The 16,382-nt window shown below is 58.3% G+C and overlaps 1 protein-coding gene across 1 annotated transcript in view; it reads left to right on the forward strand.

Annotated features, from left to right (window-relative positions):
- NBEAL2 (neurobeachin like 2) overlaps nt 1-16,382 on the forward strand; it is a gene marked incomplete at its 5' end in the record, with an annotated part of 32,204 nt that overhangs the window by 12,718 nt on the left and 3,104 nt on the right. Inside the window, 35 exons of the mRNA XM_080339877.1 lie at nt 1,314-1,885; nt 2,338-2,470; nt 2,565-2,684; nt 2,777-3,107; nt 3,201-3,283; nt 3,390-3,482; nt 3,904-4,075; nt 4,614-4,747; nt 4,844-5,003; nt 5,079-5,181; nt 6,079-6,232; nt 6,375-6,533; nt 6,618-6,777; nt 6,934-7,019; nt 7,296-7,964; nt 8,043-8,221; nt 8,309-8,468; nt 9,457-9,594; nt 9,700-10,005; nt 10,196-10,345; nt 11,897-12,054; nt 12,136-12,260; nt 12,383-12,503; nt 12,589-12,746; nt 12,961-13,094; nt 13,189-13,296; nt 14,223-14,318; nt 14,397-14,521; nt 14,605-14,745; nt 14,824-14,954; nt 15,392-15,501; nt 15,612-15,729; nt 15,801-15,898; nt 15,984-16,100; nt 16,189-16,278. Coding sequence (XP_080196003.1) covers nt 1,314-1,885; nt 2,338-2,470; nt 2,565-2,684; nt 2,777-3,107; nt 3,201-3,283; nt 3,390-3,482; nt 3,904-4,075; nt 4,614-4,747; nt 4,844-5,003; nt 5,079-5,181; nt 6,079-6,232; nt 6,375-6,533; nt 6,618-6,777; nt 6,934-7,019; nt 7,296-7,964; nt 8,043-8,221; nt 8,309-8,468; nt 9,457-9,594; nt 9,700-10,005; nt 10,196-10,345; nt 11,897-12,054; nt 12,136-12,260; nt 12,383-12,503; nt 12,589-12,746; nt 12,961-13,094; nt 13,189-13,296; nt 14,223-14,318; nt 14,397-14,521; nt 14,605-14,745; nt 14,824-14,954; nt 15,392-15,501; nt 15,612-15,729; nt 15,801-15,898; nt 15,984-16,100; nt 16,189-16,278 — 5,892 coding nt within the window. The remainder of the gene's footprint in view (nt 1-1,313; nt 1,886-2,337; nt 2,471-2,564; nt 2,685-2,776; nt 3,108-3,200; nt 3,284-3,389; nt 3,483-3,903; nt 4,076-4,613; nt 4,748-4,843; nt 5,004-5,078; nt 5,182-6,078; nt 6,233-6,374; nt 6,534-6,617; nt 6,778-6,933; nt 7,020-7,295; nt 7,965-8,042; nt 8,222-8,308; nt 8,469-9,456; nt 9,595-9,699; nt 10,006-10,195; nt 10,346-11,896; nt 12,055-12,135; nt 12,261-12,382; nt 12,504-12,588; nt 12,747-12,960; nt 13,095-13,188; nt 13,297-14,222; nt 14,319-14,396; nt 14,522-14,604; nt 14,746-14,823; nt 14,955-15,391; nt 15,502-15,611; nt 15,730-15,800; nt 15,899-15,983; nt 16,101-16,188; nt 16,279-16,382) is intronic.

Genomic DNA, 16,382 nt, shown 5'->3' on the forward strand with positions numbered 1-16,382 from the left:
GTACACAGTGGTCTCTGAAATGCTTGATGCATGGGAGTCTCCAAGATGCTTGATGCACAAAGGTCTTCAAATTGCTTGATACATGGGGGTTCTTCAAGGTGCTTGATGCACAAGGGTCTCCAAGGCACTTGATCCATGGGGGTCTGCAATACGCTTCCTGAAAGGTCTCTGTGACCCTTAAGGCACAGGGTCTCCAAGATCCTTGATGCATGGAGGTCTCTAAGACCCTTGATGCACAAGGTTCTCCAAGACCCTTGATTAGGGGTGTCAAACTCATTTTCACCTCGGGCCACATCAGCCTCATGGTTGCTTTCAAAGGGCTGAATGTAATTTCAGGACTGTATAGATGTAGGAGTAGTTACATTTATACAGTCCTAAAATTACATTCGGCCCTTTGAAGGCAACCATAAGGCTGATGTCGTTCTCTGTGAAAATGAGTTTGACACCTCTGCCCTTGATCCACGGAGGTCTCCGAGACCCTTGATGCCCAAGGGTCTTCAAGATCCTTGATCCTTGGAGGTCTCCAAGACCCTTGATGCATAGGGTTCTCCAAGACCCTTGATGCACAGAGGTCTCCAAGACCCTTGATGCATAGGGTTCTCCAAGACCCTTGATGCACAGAGGTCTCCAAGACCCTTGATGCATAGGGTTCTCCAAGACCCTTGATGCACAGAGGTCTCCAAGACCCTTGATGCATAGGGTTCTCCAAGACCCTTGATGCACAGAGGTCTCCAAGACCCTTGATGCATAGGGTTCTCCAAGACCCTTGATGCACAGAGGTCTCCAAGACCCTTGATGCATAGGGTTCTCCAAGACCCTTGATGCACAGAGGTCTCCAAGACCCTTGATGCATAGGGTTCTCCAAGACCCTTGATGCACAGAGGTCTCCAAGACCCTTGATGTATAGGGTTCTCCAAGACCCTTGATGCACAGAGGTCTCGAAGACCCTTGATGCACAGGGTTCTCCAAGACCCTTGATGCACAGGGTTCTCCAAGACCCTTGATGCACAGGGTTCTCCAAGACCCTTGATGCACAGGGTTCTCCAAGACCCTTGATGCACAGGGTTCTCCAAGACCCTTGATGCACAGGGTTCTCCAAGACCCTTGGTGCACAGAGGTCTCGAAGACCCTTGATGCATGGGGGTCTCCAAGACCCTTGATGCCCAAGGGTCTCTGATAAGCTTAATACATTGGAGGCTCCAATACTCTTGATACATGAAGTCTCTACCACCAGCCTGGGGAGACCAGAGCGGGAGGATCCATCCCTCTCCATGGGGTTGAGGCCACACCAACCAGCTCTTGTGTTTCGACAGGCAGTAGAAGGCGACCACAGCTCCTTCCCGGTGCGCCCCATCCGCAACGAGCAACCCCTGCTGATCCTGCTGGCCTGGCTGCCGGCATTGGCGTGCCGGGACCTCCAGATCTTCCTGTCAGGCCAGCTGCGGCGGCTCTGCGAAGCCTCCCTGCCCAGCCGCCTCACCTGCGTCAAGGCGGGCATGGTGGGCTGTCTACTGGCCGCCTTGGCCACCGAGCCAGCGCTGCCGGTTGCCTGCTCCGAGAATTTACTGGAGCTTCTGCGGGCGTTGGGCAGCCTGTCCATCCGCCCCGGGGAGCTGCGGCAGCTGCTGCGGCTTCTGCGGCGCGAGCGAGGACGGGGACCTCATCCCTACGTGGCACCCGTCATCCGGGCGCTGTCGGGGATGGCGCGGGCGGAGGGACCCCCCCGGGCACTACAGAGCTTCGACCTGACGCCCGGCATGGCGGGGATCATGGTGCCCGCCATCCAGAAGTGGCCTGGAGGGGCCTTCGCCTTCCACGCCTGGTTGTGCCTGAGCGAGGAAGAGCCCGAGCCAGTGGCGAGGCCGAAGAGGAGGCAGCTCTACAGGTGATGCTCAGTGGAGGGACCAGGGGAGGGCTGAGGTGAGGATAAGGACGGGCAGCACCGCCATCCCAAGAAAGGCCTTGAGGTGCTGGAGTGAGCTGAGAGAAGGGAATGGAGCTGGTGAGGGGCTGGAGCACAAGTGTGATGGAGACTGAGGGACCTGGGGGTTCAGCTGGAGAACAGGAGCTGAGGGGACACAGGGACACAAAGAAACGGCCTCAAGTTGCGCCAGGGGAGGTTGAGGTTGGATGTGGGAACAATTTCTTCCCCAAAGGGCTGTGGGGCATTGGAACAGGCTGCCCAGGGCAGTGCTGGAGTCACCATCCTGGAGGGCTGGACAGACGGACATGAGGTTCTCAGGACATGGGGCAGTGCCAGGGGTGGGGTAACGCTTGGACTTGATGATCTTTAGGGTCTTTTCCAACCAAAATGATTCTATGATTCTCCTCCACCAGTTTCTTCACAGCCGGTGGGACGGGCTTCGAGGCGTTCTTCACCACCGGCGGCGTGTTGGTGGTGGCCGTCTGCACCAAGAAGGACTACATGACAGTGGCATTGCCAGAGTTTGCCTTCAACGACTCAGCTTGGGTGAGCATCGTCCCCACTCCTGTCCCCATCCCCATCCCATCAGGGGCCTAACAAAGACACCGGGATGCCTGACACCCCCTCCCTGTCCCCCCAGCACTGCGTTGACGTTGTCCACGTCGCCGGCCGCCGGCCCTTTGGCCAGAACGTCGTCAGCATCTACGCCGATGGGCACTTGCGGAAGACGGCGCAGCTCCGCTTCCCCTCCCTTCACGAGGTGAGCAAGCCCCCAGGTGCCCGGCTGGCCCCCTCCCCATGGCATGGGGCTGGGGATGAGCGTGACTCCTTCTCCCTTCTTCTCCCTTCCAGTCCTTCACCTCCTGCTGCATCGGCTCTGCAGGCCACCGGACCACCACGACCACTGCCGCCACCACCAGCCACCCCCTGGTGTCCCACGGGCCAGAGCTGGTCTTCCCCCCGCGCCCGGCGCTCAGTCGCTCCCAGTCCGTCCCCGCCGCCCTCAGCCCTCACTCCTGGACCCCCACTCAGCCGCCCACCGAGGGGGTGGTGGCCACCACGGCGGCTGGGAGCCAAGACACAGAGTGGGGCAGCCCCACCTCTCTGGAGGGTCACCTGGGCTCGGTGGCCATCTTCTGCGAGGCTCTGCAGCAAGCCCAGGTCAAGGCGCTCTTCTGCGCAGGTACATCAGGGTGGGACACAGGGTATCTGCGGGGTGCTGGTGGCAATCGGGGTCTCCACCATGCTCCATCTCACCCCAATCCTCTTCCCCCAGGGCCAAACGTCACATCACCATTCACACTGGAAGGTGACTTGGTGGAGCTCAGCAGCAAGCTCTTGCTGTACTACACCCCACAGGTGAGGAGAGCCACTCCCCTGGGGATGGGGACAGCACTGGGAGACCCTCTGGCCATAGGTGACATCTCCAGGAGCATGAAGATGCTCCGATGGTGCTCTCTTCTAGGCCTGCAGGAACAACATCTGCCTGGACCTCTCTCCCAGCCACAGCTTGGATGGGAGGCTGACAGGACACAAGGTGGTCAACTGGGACATCAAGGTACGTTGGGTGCAAGGTGGTCTGTACTGGCCCACCCACCCCATGGCAAGGAGGCAACTGGGCCCCTCCTGGGATATGGGGCAGGGGCAGGACCCTCAAGGAGTGTTGGATGGCCATGATGATTCCTTTGGACCATACAGAGGCTCTGCTACCTGGTATTGGGGCCACCAAGGACCTGTGTGGCCCCTGGGTCCACCAAGAACTTGCATGCCCCATAGGTCCTCAGCATCTAGGATGGGCACTGTGGGTGGTGCAGTGCAACAGGTTGGTGTCGTAGGGTGGGTCTGGGGACACCCTAGTCTTTGTCAGTCACAGGGTCTGGCTCTTCCCATCTTGGGCTGAGCCCATGAGCAGGTAGGATGGACCCAACCTCCTCCTCACCACACAGCGCCCAGCAAAGCCTCTCCCTTCCCTCCCGCAGGATGTGGTCAACTGCGTGGGTGGGATGGGCGTGCTGCTGCCCCTGCTTGAGCAAGTGGTGTCCAAGAAGGAGGAACCCGAGGATGAACAAGAGACCAATGACCTGGTGGGACCAGAGCTGACATCCTCCAGGAATGCTCAAGGCATGCTCATCCCGCTGGGCAAGTCCTCGGGTGAGGACCTCGGGGGACGTGGAGCAGGTTGAGTGGCTGGAGGTGACCCCACTGCCACATGGGTGCTGCCTGGAGCAGGCTGGTGTCCACCGTGGGCGTGAGAGGTCTTGCCTGGGGCACCATGAGCTATGGGGAAATGGAGCAACTGTTGACATCCTTTAATGTCGTTATGACCCAATTAGTCATAAACAAGGAGTTTTGGGAAGACGAGGGTGGCTTCAGCCTGCTCACCTCTGCCTTGCCTTTGTGTGGAGTCTCTGGTGTCTTCTAGTAGGGCTGGGTTAATGCAGAAGCCTTCTTCTGCATAGGTGACACAGGATTTCTCCTGACACCCAGCTACTTATTTCCAAGCTCAGAGCAACGGAGGTTTCCACTCGTGTAAATTTGGGAGAAATAGGAGAACAGGGTGAAAAGTTTGCAGAGAAAGGTTGTTGGTGGGGTCTCCAGGATGCCCAGGATGCGGGCAGCACTGGGGGAAGGTGTCCAGCTGGGCATGGGGCTCACAGCTATTGGTGGGGCTCTGCCCTGTGCCTTGCAGAGAGCAGGCTGGAGAGGAACAGCGTGGCCGCCTTCCTGCTGCTGGTGAAGAACTTCATCCAGAACCACCTGGTGAACCAGGAGAGCCTGGTGCAGTGCCACGGGCCGGCCATCATCGGGGCACTGCTGCAGAAGGTGTGGGGGGCTACCAAAAGTTCCATCCCGTGGTCCCCAAGGTTGTTCCCTGTGGGAGACACTGAGGCTGGAAGCCTCTCTTCTCACCCATGGCAGGTCTCTGGTCCACTGCTGGACATGAGCACGTTGGTGGCCTCGCAGATCCTCATGGAGCAGGTGGCCTCAGAGGGCAGTGGGCTCCTGCTGCACCTCCTCTACCAGCATCTCCTCTTCGACTTCCGCATCTGGAGCAACAGCGACTTCGCCGTCCGCTTAGGTGGGACCAGGGGTGCTTGGGGGGTCCTCCCCATCCTAATCAGCCTCCACAGTCACTCACATCTTCTCCCCACAGGTCACATCCAGTATCTGGCCAACGTTGTCAAGGACCACAAGCAGCGCATCCGCAAGAAGTACGGGGTGCAGTACGTCCTTGACTCCATCCGGACGTTCTACGGGTGAGCAGCTGCTTGTAGCCAGGACCCCCAAAGGCTGACGTGGTGGTGGGCTTGACCCCTTGGAGCTGCAGATTGGGGTAGACACCCTTTGCTTGGGGCAATATAGAATCATAGAATCACAGAAGGGTTTGGGTTGAAGGGACCTTCCCAGCTCCCCCAGTGCCCCCCCTGCCATGACAGGGACATCTGCACCAGCTCAGGGTGCTCGGAGCCCTGTCCAGCCTGGCCTGGGATGTCTCCAGGGATGGTTCATCCACCACCTCTCTGGGTACCTGGGCCAGGCTCTCACCACCCTCAGGCACCTCATGGGATAATTTTCCAGTGTGGAAGCATGGTGGTGGGTGCAGGACCTTCCACTCCCCATGGCCATGCCCCATCCCTAAGCCTCCACCCAGAGTTTTGACCACTCAGTCCCAAAATCCACCCCCAGCGTCTCTCCAGCATCAACCAAGAGCATTTCTCTAATAAGCTGATGCTGTTTTCTTGTCTGACCTGATGTGTTTCCACCCTCCTGTGGCAACGCAGGTGTTCATACCCTGCAGAGTTCCAAATGCATGAGGTGGACATTACCCAGTGGGCAGGGTTGGCCAGAAGGGATGTCCACACTGGGCTGTCCTGGAGCTCCTCAGGCTTCATGGTGGGATTTATCATAGAATTTAACACAGAATCATTTTGGTTGGAAAAGCCCCTCAAGACCATCAAGTCCAACCGTTCCCCTAGCCCTGTCCCTGCCCCATGTCCTGAGAACCTCATCTCCATCTGTTCAGCCAGGCATGGTGACTCCAGCACTGCCCTGGGCAGCCTGTTCCAAGCATTTGGGGTCACGTTGCTGACAAGGGGCAGGAGGGTGGTTGTGCATGTCCCCAGCAGGAATGCTGATGTGTGTCTGTCCATCAGCACCTCCAGGGAGAAGACCACAGCTACCGATGACATCAAGACAGTGCAGACATCTCTCTTCAGCCTGGTGAAGGATTTCTTCTGCAGGAGCTTCTCCGGGGAGGAGATGCAGAGCTTGCTGAGCTACGTGGCTGGGGTGCAGGATGAGCAGCAGGTACATCACCAAGCCACCCATGTCCCCACACACCTCATGGTGCCATGGGCTGGCTCAGCACTTGGCAGCAGGTGGAGGGAAGCCACTGAGGTCCTGATGGGGCACGTGGAGGGCAGTGGACGATCAACTTCATGTCCTGCAGGTATGCGGAGCACTGGAGGTGATCCACAGCCTGCTGAAGGGCTCGCCCGCCCAGGAGCAGCTCTTCGCCTTTCTCTTTGAGCCAGGCCACGTGGAGGTCCTCTTCTCACTGCTGGTGCAGAAGAAGTTCTCGGATGAAGTGCGGGAGAGGGTCTTCAAGGTCAGGCAGGTCCCCAGTACCAACCTCTTGCCATCTCTGACAGCTTTGCTGCAGCGGGGTGATCACTCTTCTCTGTCTCACCAGGTCCTCTACAAGATGCTGAAGTACGAGAAGGTCCCCGAGCGCAGCAAGAACCGCCTGAAGCTGAAGGACATCGGGTACCAGGGGCTCATCGCCTGCCTCAATGATGTCCCCAGCTCCATGCTGCTCTTCCGCTGCCTCTCAGAGCAGGTCCTCGGGGCAGGTACCATGTCCTGGCCACCCATCCCCAACACGTGCTGTGGGGTCATCATTGGTGGCTTCCCACAAGGCTCAGCTGGTCTTGGGGCTGGGGGCCTATGATGACTTTTGGGGACAGAAAGTTGTGTCCCACCACCATACTGTCTCTCCTTGTCTACAGACCCCCCCAACTACAAGGACCTGGTGGCCGTGGTTTACCTGTCTCACCGGGCTGAGCTGACCGTCCGGCTCGATATTTGCCGCAAGGTGAGCAGGACCACAGGTGCAAGGAACCATGACCGAGTGGTGACCCTTTGGCTGAGCTCTCTGGAGCCACCCATGGGCATCCAGCCATGCCTGAACACAGGGACCATGGGGATGGTGCCACTATGGAGGTGGTGCAGCCCCAGCACCCCATGATGGTTATGGGAGATTCAAGATCTCAGGACCATCAGCAGCCCCTTGGATGGACCAAACCCCCAAAAGGTGACCAGGAGCTGGGACAACATCATCAGGTCTCCCCACTTCTGCTCTGTCTTGCAGCTCTTCCACTTGATCTACGCGCAGCAGGACATGGTGAAGCAGCTGGCGCGGTTGGCCGGCTGGCAGGACACGCTCACCAAGCTCTACGTCAAAGAGTCCTACGAGTCCCGCCAGCACAGCCTGAGCATCGGGGGCAACGGGGGCTGCCTGGAGTTCATGCGCTTCTCCGACCCCCCCAGCAAAGAGGGGACAAGCCCACCACCGGCTGAGCTGCAGGAGCTGGACGTCTTCCTGCCACTGGGCTATGAGGCCTCAGACCAGGAGCTCTCCGAGGGCTTCTCTGACCACTCCATCTCCCCGAGTGGCCGCACCAAGTCCTTCCACTCCTACAACTTCAAATCTTTTGACTCCTCCGAACGGGCCAGCCGCTCGTCCTCCAACCCTGGTGATGGTCCTCCCTTTGATGGTGTCTACCACCCGCTCTCGCCTTTCTCCACCTCACCCTTTGACCTGGGGCTCGACCTGGCCAGCACCAGCTCCATGGCCACGGCTGAGAGCGGCACGCAGACCCCGGCCAGTGGCCCCGGCACTCCCTCGCCCCTGGAGAGCTTCAAGCCCTTCCCAGGGATGCGAGCACGCAAGAGCTCCAGTCTCTCCAACGTCCTGGACGAGAGCAGCTACCAGGACGCGCTACCCAGTGACAACATCTCCAACACCAGCAACCCCCAGGTGAGCCCCAGACCATCGTACCCACCACCCTGGGCTGCGCTGGACACCAAACTACTCACCTTTCCTCTCCGCTGGCAGCAAACGCCCGAGGAGGAGCTGTGCAACCTCTTGACCAACATCATCTTCTCGGTGACCTGGCGCGGGGTGGAGGGCTGGGACGACGCAGCGTGGAGGGAACGTGGGCAGGTCTTCTCCGTCCTCACCAAGCTGGGGACGGCGTGCGAGCTGGTGCGGCCCCCCGATGAGATCAAGCGCAGGTGAGTCCTACCCGAGGTCTGGAGTGGAATCCAGTGGGGTGGACTCCAAGGGAGGACCACCCAACGGAGCCACCTGCTCTCCCACAGCCTCCTGGAGATGATGCTGGAGTCGGCATTGACGGATCTGAAGGAGTCGGGGCCGACCATGCTGCCCGGTCTCACCCACAACGTCCTCAAGCTCCTGCGGCTGCTCCAGGATTTCTTGTTCTCCGAGGGACACAACAACCAGGCCCTGTGGAGCGAGAAGGTGGGCAGGCAGGAGGGGGTGGTTCTGAGCCCAAACTTGAGCTCTGAACCCTAATACTAAGCCCTAATGTTAGGCCTAACCCTAAACCCTGCTTGCAGCCATTGAACCTCACCTTAGAAAATAAGATGTGCCTTAATCCTAAACCGTAACACTAACCCGTAAGCAGAAAATCAAAGCCTTAACCCCTAAACCTTAGTCCTAGTACTACACCCTCACCATAAACCCCAACTCTAAGCCTTAACCGTAACCCTGCACCCTTGTTGCAAAGCCCAATCCTACGCCCCAGCCCTAGCCACTAATTCTGACCCTTAACCCCAGTCCTACAAACTTACTATAGACCCAAATCTAACACTCTAACACTATATGCTAAGATCTAACTCTAAACCCTATCCCTAACTCATGCCCTATAAATCTAACCCTAACCCTTGTTGTAAACCCTAACCCTACACTATTGCTGTAAAACCTAATCCTGATCCTAAACCCTAACCCTGACCCCTAAACCTAAACTTTAAATTTAACCCTACACCCTTATGTAAACCCAAGTACCTAGTCCTGTACCCTAAGCTTTAACCCCAAACCATAACCCTAATTCATAAACATACCTCCTAAACCCTAATCCTAAATCTTAACTCTACATCCTTGCCATAAACCTCAACCCTAGCCCCTATAGGATGAGACCCTTGTCCTAACCCTTAACCCTAACCCCAGTCCTAATCCTTAACGCCAACCCTACACCATTACCATAGACCCAACCCTAAGCCCCAGCCCATAACCCTGCCCATACTCTGATTAGTTTGTCATTAGGGTAATGAGTTGGGCTCTACCCTACCCCTAAACCATAATCCTGATCCTACCCATAACCTAAGCCCATCCCAAGCAAAGCTGAGGGTGGCTGGGTGGTGGGAACAGCCCTGGTGGCTTTGCTCCCAGCCAGCTGCAGAGGTGGGGGGTGTGTGGCTGGGTGGGGGGCTCACTGTGTCCCCCCCAGATCTACGAAGGGGTGAGCAGTCTGCTGGACAAGCTGGGCGTCTGGTACCACCTGGCCAACGGCACCTCTGACCTCAAGGAGATGGCCCAGACAGGTCTACGCATCCTCGTGGGCTACATCATGCTGCAGGACCCCCAGGTGGGTCAACCCTTCCCGGATGAGACCCCAGCGCTCCGGGACAAGGCAAGTGACCCCATCTGATGTCCCATGTGTCCCCATCTGATGTCCCATGTGTTCCCCTAGCTGCACTCGCTGGCGTACGTGAAGCTGCACAGCCTGTTGCAAACCACTTCGGCCCCCAAAAAAGATGAGGCTTGCTACCTTCTGGGCAAGCTGGAGACCCCTCTGCGACGCTCGCTGGACGCCAAGTCTGAGACCTTCTCCTGGTTGATGCCCATCGTCCGTACGCTCATGGACCAGTGCTACGAGACCCTCCAGCTGCAGCTCTTCCTGCCCTCGCTGCCCCCCACCAATGGCAGCCCCACTTTCTACGAGGACTTCCAGCTCTTCTGCACCACCCCCGAGTGGAGGGGCTTCATCGAGAAGCACGTGGGTGTCACGGGATGTCACCATTGGGAGAAGCCCTTCCCAGGCTTAGAGATGGGTCCACACTGTGGCCAGGTCCCCGTGTCACCACCGGCTTGGGAGAGGCTGTAGGGGCGACCTGCAGGAAAGGGATGATGGTTGGTGGGTCCCAAGCTCTGCAACACCTCCCATCTCGTCCTGGTTCTCTCGGCAGGTGCAGCCCACCATGGCCCAGTTTGAGATGGACACCTTTGCCAAGAGCCACGACCACATGTCCAATTTCTGGAACGCCTGTTACGATGCCATGATGAGCAGCTCCCAGCGGCGGGAGCAGGAGAAGGCAGCCAGCCGCAAGATGTTCCAGGTACCGTCTGCTCCTCACCCCTGGGACATTACCCTGGGGATGTGCTCCTCATCCTGGGGACAGGCTCGTCACCCAGGGGATGTGCTCCTAGCTCTGAGGATGTCATCCTAGAGGTGTGCTCCTCTCCCTGGGTATATTAACTCTGAGGATGTGCTCTTCATCCTGAGGATGTCATCCTGGAGATATCCTCCTTACCCTGGGGACATGGTCCTCGGGATGTGCTCCTCATCCCAGGGGTGTGCTTTTCAACCCAGAGATGTTTTTTCAGGGATATGCTCCTGGATGTGATCCAGGGACATCATCCTGGGGATGTGCTCCTCACCCCAATGATGTCATCGTTTGGGACGTGTTCCTCACTCTGAGGATGTCACCATAGGGATATGCTCCTCACCCTGGGGACAGTTCTGGGCCCCTCAATTGTCCAGTTCTGGGCCCCTCAGTTCCAGCAGGACAGGGAACTGCTGGAGAGAGTCCAGCACAGGGCAACAAAGATGATTAAAGGAGTCGAGCATCTCCCTTATGAAGAAAGGCTGAGGGAGCTGCGTCTCTTTAGTTTGGAGAAGAGGAGACTAAGGGGGGACCTTATTAATGTCTATAAGTATATAAAAGGTGAGTGCCATGAGGATGGAGCCAGGCTCTTCTCAGTGGCAAACAATGATAGGAACAAGGGGTAATGGGATCAAGCTGGAAGACAAGAGGTTCCACTTAAATGTGAGAAGAAACTTCTTCTCAGTGAGAGTGATGGAGCATTGGAACAGGCTGCTCAGGGGGGTTGTGAAGTTTCCTTCCCTGGAGACATTCAAGACCCACCTGGACATGTTCCTGTGCGACCTCACCTGGGTGTTCCTGCTCCAGCAGGGGGATTGGACTAGATGATCTTCTGAGGTCCCTTCCAATCCTAAACATACTGTGATACTGTGTGATTAATCCTGGGGATGTGACCTTCATTCTGGGAATGTCATCATGGGGAGATCCTCCTGACTCTGGGGACATCTGCCTCAGGATGTGCTCCTCATCCTGGGGACATCATTCTAAGGATATGCTCCTCATCTCAGGGACATCATCCTGGGAATATTCTCATCATCCCAAGGACGTCACCCAGGGGATAGACTCCTCACTCTGGGACTGACATCCTAGGGACATCCTCCTTGCCCCAGGGACATGCTTCTTACTCTGGGGACATAATTCCTGGGGATATGCTGTTCATCCCAGAGATGTCATCCTGGGGACATACTCCTTACCCTGGGGACATTGTTCTGGGAATGTGCTCCTTATCCCAGGAACATCATCCCAAGGTTGTGCTCATCATCCTGGGGACATCATCGTGTGGATATGCTCCTCACGCTGGGGACATGCTCTTTATCCCAGAAACATCATCCTGGGGTTGTACTCGTCATTCCAGAAACATCATCCTGGGCTTGTGCTCATCATTCTGGGGACATCATGCCAGAGATGTGCTCCTCACCCCATATCCATCATCTGGGGACGTTCTCCTTACCCTGGGTATGTCATCAGCCCTGTTGTCACTTCACTGTCCTGCTCCCTTGGCAGGAGCTGGTTCTGGAGCCGGCGACGAAGCGTTCCAAGGCAGAAAACACCCGTCACGCCAACGTTCTCAAGCAGGCCAACAACTACCACGGCACCGTGCTGAAACAGTGGAGGTCCCTGTGCCGCCTTCTCACCTCACCCCGCTCCACCTGGGCTGACCGGTGAGCCCCCACCTCGGTCCCTGGGGAGGGGGGACACATCTGGGGGTCCTTGGGGGTGCCTGACACTCCACGTGCCCCCAGGAACCCACCAGAGGTTCGCTGGAAGCTCTCAAGTGCCGAGACCTACTCACGGATGAGGCTGAAGCTGGTGCCCAACCTCAATTTTGACCAACACTTGGAGGCCAGCGCCCTACGGGACAACTTGGGTGAGACCCATGGGAGCTGTCATGGACCCTCTTGGGGTAGGAGTGGGAGAGGGGACTTTAGCGGGACTCATCCCCCAGCTGTGGGTGGCTGGGGGTGTCTGTTGACCCCCTCCTCATTCTAGGAGCCGACCACCTCCACAACCCTGCTGAGTCTCTCCCACTTGCTATGGCCAAGGAGGCCAAGGTGAGCGAGTTGGAGGATGACCAACTGGCCGAGGAGGACCTCCCCGTCCTGGACAACCAGTGAGTGTCCCCATCCCCTACCATGGCACAGGCTTTCCTAGCTGGGGATGTCACCGGGGTCTCCTCACCCCGCTGTGTCACCCAGGGCTGAGCCCAAGGAACAGAACCAGCGGGAGAAGCTGGTGGTCTCAGAGGACTGCGAGCTCATCACAACAGTGGCCGTTGTCCCCGGCCGCCTGGAGGTGACAACCCAGCACGTCTACTTCTATGATGGCAGCAGCGAGAAGGAGGAGACGGAGGGAGGTAACAGCATGTGCTCCTCGGGGCGTCCCTGCAACAAGGCAGGGTGAGGAACCCCCAATCTATCCCATCTCCTCAAGAAGCCCATCTCACCATGTACTATTCGCTTTTGGGGTGGCCTCCTCCCACCCCAGGGTGATGCTGGTCCCTACCTCAGGATTTAGGTTCTGGGGGGATGGTGACACCCACAATGTTGTGTGTCTCCTCATCTTGACAGGGATCGGTTACGACTTCAAGCGCCCCTTGTCCCACCTGCGCGAGGTCCACCTGCGCCGCTACAACCTGCGCCGCTCCGCGCTCGAGCTCTTCTTCATCGACCAGGCCAACTACTTCCTCAACTTCAGGAAAAAGGTGGTGCCACCCTTTCCTCTCACCCGGAACCCCCCAGGGGCCGTGGCACCACCCAGGCTCTGACCACTCCATGTCCTCCTGCCTGTCACCCTAGGTGAGGAACAAGGTCTACTCCTCCATCCTTGGCCTCCGTCCCCCCAACCAGATCTACTTTGGCAGCCGATCACCCCAGGAGCTGCTGAAGGCCTCAGGACTCACCCAGGTATTGCTTCCCCCTTGCCCACCCCATGTCTCCCCTTCCCAGATGGTGTGATGGAGGGTGCCAGCGTGGGACGGAGATGGCCGTGGGAGCAGGGATGGTCATGGAGTGGGGGTGGCCATGAGACACAAGATGGCTATGAGACTGGAGATGGACATGGTTTGGGGACAGCCATGGGACCAGGGCTGGTCTGAGAGCAGGGATGGCCATGGTTGTGGTATAGAGGTGGCCATGGAACCAAGGGTGGCTGTGTGGTGGCTATGGGACAAGAAATGGCTGTGGGTCCAGGGATGGCCATGGGACCAGAAATGGTCATGGGATGAGGATGGCTGTGGGACCAGGGATGGTGATGAGGTGGCCATGGGACCAAGGATGACTGTGTGATGGCTATGGGACAAGAGATGGCTGTGGGACCAGGGATGGCCATGGGACCAGAAATGGTCCTGGGATGGGGATGGCTATGGGACCAGGGATGGTGATGAGGTGGCCATGGGACCAGAGACGGATGCAGAGTGAGGACAGCCATGGGATTAGGGATAGCTGTGAGACCAAAGATGGCCATAGGATGGGGATGGCCAGGGGATCAGGAATGGTTGTGGGATGGGAATGGCCAAGGGATCAGGGATGGTTGTGGGATGGGGATGGCCATGGGACCTGGGATGGTTATGGGACCAGGGATGGCTGTGAGGTGGTGAGAGCCATGGGACCAGAGATGGCTGTGGGACCAGGGATAGCCATGGGACCAAGGATGGTCGTGAGGCAGGAACTGCCACAGGACTGGGGATGACCATGGGACCAGGGACAGCTGTGGGACCAGGGGATGGTCTGGGACCAGGAATGACCACAGGATGGGGACAGCCATGGGGTGGTGGTCTCTGTCCCCTCTCCTGCCCCCCCAGCCCACCTCAGCCTCCCTCCCTTCACCCCAGAAATGGGTCCTGCGGGAGATCTCCAACTTCGAGTACCTCATGCAGCTGAACACCATCGCGGGCCGCACCTACAACGACCTCTCCCAGTACCCTGTGGTGAGCCCCACACCCACCCCACCCTCCCCTTAGTGAGCCCAGGTCCCCCCAGCCTCACCCACCTCCCACCCCACCCAGTTCCCCTGGATCCTGCGGGATTACGTCTCGGAGACCCTCGACCTCACTGACCCAGCCGTGTTTCGGGACCTCTCCAAACCCATTGGGGTGGCCAATGAGCGGCACGCCCGGGACGTGAAGGAGAAGTGAGTTACCCCCAAAATGAGGGATGGGGGACATGGGGAGTGCCTGGCCAGGTCCTGGTGGACCTCAATACCTCTTCCGCAAGGTATGAGAGCTTCGAGGACCCCACGGGCACGGTGGACAAGTTCCACTACGGCACACACTACTCCAACGCGGCGGGCGTCATGCACTACCTGATCCGCACCGAACCCTTCACCACTCTCCACATCCAGCTGCAGAGCGGCAGGTGGGCGCCCAGCAAGGACATCCTGGAGAGGGGACATCAAGGGGGATGAGAGGGCTCCAACCAGTCCTGTGCCACCAGGTTTGACTGCTCGGACCGGCAGTTCCACTCGGTGCCGGCGGCGTGGCAAGCCCGCATGGAGAACCCCGTGGACGTCAAGGAGCTTATCCCCGAGTTCTTCTACTTCCCTGAGTTCCTGGAGAACCAGAACGGTAAAAGAACACCCATCATGTTGGAGGGTGTTGGGTTCTTCTAGAGGGTGTTGGGCTCTGCTCCTAAGTAACGAGATAAGACGAGAGGAAACGGCCTCAAGTTGCGCCAGGGGAGGTTGAGGTTGGATCTGGGAACAATTTCTTCCCCAAAGGGCTGTGGGGCATTGGAACAGGCTGCCCAGGGCAGTGCTGGAGTCACCATCCCTGGAGGGCTGGACAGACGGACATGAGGTTCTCAGGGACATGGGGCAGGGACAGGGTTGGGGGAACGGTTGGACTCGATGAGCTTGAGGGTCTTTTCCAATCAAAACAATTCTGTGATTCCATGATTCTATGATCATCCCCACCATGTGGACAGCACCCATGAGGTCACAGCAGGAGTTGGTGTCCCTTACCTAGGGGTTGGTGTCCCTCACCCCTGCCTGCTCTGCCCACAGGTTTTGACCTGGGTTGCCTGCAGCTCTCCAACGAGAAGGTGGGCGACGTGGTGCTGCCCCGGTGGGCGCGCTCCCGCGAGGACTTCATCTACCAGCACCGCAAAGCCCTGGTGAGATGGTGGAACCCATCCCAACTTCTCCTCCACTCCCATCCCTGGTGGGGTTGTTATGGGGTGCAGTGAGTGTTCCTGGTTCCCCCTGATGCCCGATCCTTGGCCAGGAGTCAGAGTATGTCTCAGCCCACTTGCATGAGTGGATTGACCTCATTTTTGGCTACAAGCAACGAGGTCCAGCCGCTGTGGAAGCCCTCAATGTCTTCTACTACTGCACCTACGAGGGTGAGGCGTGGGGCAGGGAGGTTTGGGGGGCACCCCCCAGGTGGTTCCCCCATGACCATCCCCATCCCCAGGGGCTGTGGACCTGGACGCCATCGCCGACGAGACACAGCGGAAGGCCCTGGAGGGCATCATCAGCAATTTTGGGCAAACGCCTTGCCAGCTGCTCAAGGTAGCTCATATATGTGTCCCCCCCAAAAAATAGCCCCTTTTGGGGGGTCACCCGCCTTCTTATGGGTCCCCTCCCGCGCCCCCAGGAGCCCCACCCTGCCCGGCTGTCGGCAGAGAGCGCTGCCCGCAGGCTGGCCCGCCTGGACACCCGCTCGCCCAACGTCTTCGAGAACCTGGACCAGCTCAAGTCCTTCTTTGTGGAGGTGAGGACAACCCCAGGAGGTCCCTGGATGGGATTTAGGGGGGTGCTGGTGAGCAGGAGGGTGCCCACCGGTTGGTGTGTCCCCATAGGGCATCAGCGATGGGGTGGCCCTGGTGCAAGCTGTGGTCCCCAAGAACCAGGCACACTCCTTCATCACTCAGGGATCACCCGATGTCCTGGTGAGTGTGGGGAAACTGAGGCATGGGTGAATGCTACTGGCCCAGAGGGACCAGGACCCAAACCCTGGGTGATGGGAGCTGCGTCACCTCCATCTGCATCTCTG

Source organism: Nesoenas mayeri (genome assembly GCF_963082525.1).
Source record: "Nesoenas mayeri genome assembly, chromosome: 2".
Lineage (NCBI taxonomy): Eukaryota > Metazoa > Chordata > Aves > Columbiformes > Columbidae > Nesoenas > Nesoenas mayeri.